The sequence below is a fragment of the Morone saxatilis genome, unplaced genomic scaffold (genome assembly GCF_004916995.1).
Source record: "Morone saxatilis isolate NCDOM2014 unplaced genomic scaffold, NCSU_SB_2.0 Contig2, whole genome shotgun sequence".
Classification (NCBI taxonomy): domain Eukaryota; kingdom Metazoa; phylum Chordata; class Actinopteri; family Moronidae; genus Morone; species Morone saxatilis.
Window position 1 is genome coordinate 2,136,282 of NW_023339762.1, and position 4,313 is coordinate 2,140,594.

A 4,313-nucleotide genomic window follows, 5' to 3' on the forward strand; every position below is an offset into this window, starting at 1 on the left:
TTTCATTCCATTTTGTTTTATTGGTACCTCCAATTAAGTGCATAGAATGAGAGTTCATATGAAATACATTTATAACAAAGTGACAGACTGATAGGTGGAGATACATGGAAAAGAACAGGACATTATACAGAACAGATTACATTCATTGTAGCAGCATCACTACAGTCCCCTTTTACCTCACAGTTCTCTCAGCCACTGTACTTCAAAAATTATATGGGTTTATATATCAAGTTATATGGGTTTATTTATGTGCAGTGGCACAAATCATATACGTCAGACAATTGGTGAACACTTCAGGCCACTGGGAAGAAGTACAACTCCAAGGCGCTGGTGACATGTACTGTCAACAAGGACAGACGCAGATTGGGACTGGTTATTTCTTTAGTAAAAATGTAAAAAAAAAGTGTTGTTCGAGCACATTTTAGCTAAGTAACAGCCACATCTCTGCTGGGTCAGAACAAATACCTGCACTAACTTCCACTCAGAATGGATAGATCAAAAACGTATTATTTCACCAAACAGAAAGTGTATGTCTGACTAAGAAAAGCTCCCATTCTAACACTAGCTAGCATACCTTCTATATCTTAATTATATGTAGTGTTTCCTGCCATTTCAAATACATTCTCACCCTAGATTAGTTTAGTAGAGTTAAAGATTTCCTTCTCCTTCAATATTTATTAGTGTATCTATACAAATGTGTTTATCCTTCCAGTTTAAATGATACAAAAATACAATATTAATCTAAATATTTGTGTAAATTATTTCAAAAATATATAAGCTACAGAGAGAAGTTTCACCTTAGCAACTGAAAGTGACCAAATAATATTGCCAATAAAGGCTAGAGCAGCAGATTGCCACACAATTTCCACAAAACCATGACAAAGAAAAACTAAAAATATTTAAATGGCAACAGTAACTTAGCAAATAAAAGTGTAAACCAACAGTAATGATTAAATTCAGATTAAAAGAAATAAACAATAGTATGAAGTTTCATTTAACAGTGAAACAGAAGAGAAAAGGAGAAGTTCCTCTCCTGTAGCTCTGAGATAAAGAATGTAAACCCTGATGTCAGTGTAGTTACAGTATGCTCTCCCTCAAGTTCCCACTGCTGGACGTGTTCGGCTGCTGACTTTCTGGTGTTCGGTTCCATGTGTGAAAGTCCAAAAGAGCTTGGTTGAGTTTCTCCATCCAGTCCAATCTTTCCTGTTTGGTGTCGGCTGAAAACCAACACCTGAAAAACAACAACAGCCATCAGTGTGTGCACTGCAGTCACAGGAGCATTGTGAGAACTGTCTGTAATAGGTGCTATTGAGTTGATATGATAACTACTGCTTTTCCCTCCAAATGAAGACCACATGCAGTGGCACACAATGTGAAATGTGGTATAAAAGACTGTAGAGGCTGTTAATGTCAGTCTTTTTCTTAATAGCAATTATGCGATTTCAAAGTAGATTTCTAGACACAACCCAATCACTGATGTCACAGAAGGCGTTTCCCATCAACTGTCAAAAGTCAAACGCCCTCTGTGACTTCACTAGTTGGCTGCAGCCAGAGGAGCTACATACTTCATTCTCACTGTAAACAACAGAGAATTTTATTATAAACACGTTTTCATGATAAATGAAGGCTGTTGTTGGCCAAAAGGTGCAACTTCAAAGATTAAAAGCAGTCAAACCATTTCGGCCTTAAAGGGAGAGTTTGGGGGATTGTATGACGTACTTATCCATAGCAGAGGGTGGCCAGCATGCAAAGAGTACAAATATGGAAGCTAAGCAATGCACTACTGTGGAAGGGGGCAGCAACAAAATATATTTTAGCTACCTAAAAAAATTCAATGTGTAGGCTATATTTTAGAATATTTTCACTACTTTAACCGTGCCATCTAACAGCCCTTTCCAACAGGAAACTGAAGCTGTTTGAACTATGCTCTCTTCAAAGTCACCAGACTCCATTAACAAAAACGGTCATTTTACTTCAGAGAAATGGGAGATGCTGGTGGTGAAAATATTTAATATCGTGTACACTTACACTAATATTGATGTTTTTTTAGGTGGACCTTTTTAAGGTGGCTAAAATGTGTTTTGTTGCCGACCCCACTCCACTGCAGTACATTGCTTAGCTCCTGTGTTGGTACGGCTGTCTGCTTCACCTATCTCTCTATCTCTCTATCTCTCTACAACCCCACTTCAAAGAAACAATCCCTTCAGTGAAGACAGGAGGTCTGGGATTCACAGATTGAAAGAAAGTTGATTAGAATCCATAAACACATAAGACACCAGAAACAAACATTTCCCATAGATATTTCAGGGTGTTTGTCTATATGCAGTCTTACTTGGCCAAGGCTTCCTGGCTGTCGTCCTGCTGCTGCTGCTGTGGGATGTTGCTCACCAGCTCAAACGTGAAAGGTCGAGCGCAAGAGTCCCTCTTGACGGGCCTGACGCACTGACTGGAGGAGCTGGACAGAGAAAGGCTGCCCTCTGCTTCCTGGGAGGTTAGAAACAGAAAACAGAATTATATCTATCAAAAGTAACTTGGTGACCTAGGCTGTCTGTTGGTATGTCCTTCATTACCTTAGTTTCTTTGTCATTAGGGTGGTTCCAGTAGTACATGTTGCATCCCTCCAGAACAAAATAACGGCGATGCCACAACCCGTATCCACTGATCAACTCAAACATTGTCTGGGAACAGAACCACAAATAAGAGAGAAAATAATAAATAAAACAAAATGAAAATGCAGTTTAAAACTTTTTTTTAAACATTTAAAAGGAAATAAGGAATTAGTGGAAGTCTGCTATATGTATGTTTACAGGAACTAAGTTGCCACTAGAGTGTAGTGTAAATCTGCCCGTGGTTCTAAGATACTGACACTATTTTTAAACAATTATGACAAAATTAAATTCCCTTACCCCATTTACTTTGTGATTAAAATACAGTTTGATCCTAAATTGCTCGTTAGGATGGACATGGATGCAATGTAGCGAGAGTTGTGGAAAATAAGAAACGTCACATTACTGACCAGGAAGCCTTGGTGCTGCACATTAGAGTGACTTTCACTGACCAGTCGCAGGTAGATGTTGCCCTCTAGAGGAGAGAGAAAAGGCACCTGCAGTTCAAGGAGGAAGAGGGAGGGGGACACTGTTAAACCAGCATGATGGAAGACAGGCAAAGAAACAAGAAACTGAATATTTTGAAGAATTTTATTCCAACATGCTATTCATCCATTTTTGTAGAGAAAAGCTACCTGAAACTCAACTGTTTTGGTTACAATGTGTGACTTAAAGTTCATAATTGTGTGTACACCTGTTAGATATAACAAGTCTCATTATGAGTAGGTATCACCATGGTGCGGATTGCATTTTGAACTGAAATTCTTCTTGTATATTTAGACAGTTAAAACACACACACACACACACACAGCTTCTAAAGAAAAATGAATGAACTAGTGAAATGACACAGTGAGTTGTTAACAGTGTTGTTTCTATGCTGCCATTTTACTCCCAGTAATGTAATCATGTAATCAACAATCACCAACAATAAATTATGCAAAAATATAGCAGAGAAATATCTGCTATATTTATATATTAAATATAATATAGCAAGTTAATATCTAATTTTGAAAATGTTGCTCTGCCTTCCAAGGAGAAACTACCGTGGCCCCAAAACTTGCAAAAGGCCCTATCTAGAGCCAGTGGAAGAGGATCCACTCCCTCTGTAGATACAAACAGCTCATTCTACAGTAACAAAAACACAACACTTCTTATTGGTGATTATACACTAATGAAAACATAGCTATGGATATTATATTCGATTTCTGACAATAGATCCTCCTAAATGTTACACACTGGACCTTTAAACACGATGTCATTTCACAGTCAAAATACCAAGATAGTGGATATTATCTTTGGTTTTTGAGATCAGACAGAAAAAGAGCTTGAAGGAATAAAAGAAAATTCATCCACCACAACAAATACTGTCAAGACTGAGGTGGCAGTTAACTTGTATGACTGAAATCATGAGTTAGGTTGAAGGAGCAGAGGGAAGCAGAGAGAGGTAAAAGGCTGATGGTGTTGTGAAAAGAGTGAAACCTTTTCCTGAAACTCATCCCCCAGCAGCCTCCTGATTTTGCCATCAAGTTTCATCTGAGTGGAGGAAGCAAGACAGAGAGGGGGGGAGGGAGATGGACATGTTACATCACCAGTGAGCCCACCCATGTGCGGAAACTTCTAACAGAATAATAAAAAGACCAAAGGGATGTATAGTCGTGCCTGTAGCACTGCTCTTCAATGCAGGTGAAAACATTTTAATCAAATGCA

At 38.4% G+C, this 4,313-nt stretch overlaps 1 protein-coding gene across 3 annotated transcripts in view; it reads right to left on the reverse strand.

Moving 5' to 3' along the window:
- The window catches only part of si:dkey-30c15.10 (uncharacterized protein LOC559353 homolog), a 17,068-nt gene continuing 12,755 nt past the window's right edge, over nucleotides 1-4,313 (reverse strand). For 2 of the 3 annotated variants that reach the window (XM_035665650.1, XM_035665649.1), the window contains exons 20-24: nucleotides 4,086-4,139; nucleotides 3,017-3,103; nucleotides 2,571-2,678; nucleotides 2,333-2,484; nucleotides 1-1,231 (exon numbers count right to left, since the gene is read on the reverse strand). In XM_035665650.1, the coding sequence (XP_035521543.1) occupies nucleotides 1,078-1,231; nucleotides 2,333-2,484; nucleotides 2,571-2,678; nucleotides 3,017-3,103; nucleotides 4,086-4,139 (555 nt within the window). In that variant the 3' untranslated portion in view covers nucleotides 1-1,077. The remainder of the gene's footprint in view (nucleotides 1,232-2,332; nucleotides 2,485-2,570; nucleotides 2,679-3,016; nucleotides 3,104-4,085; nucleotides 4,140-4,313) is intronic. The other variant, XM_035665651.1, reaches the window with a different exon arrangement.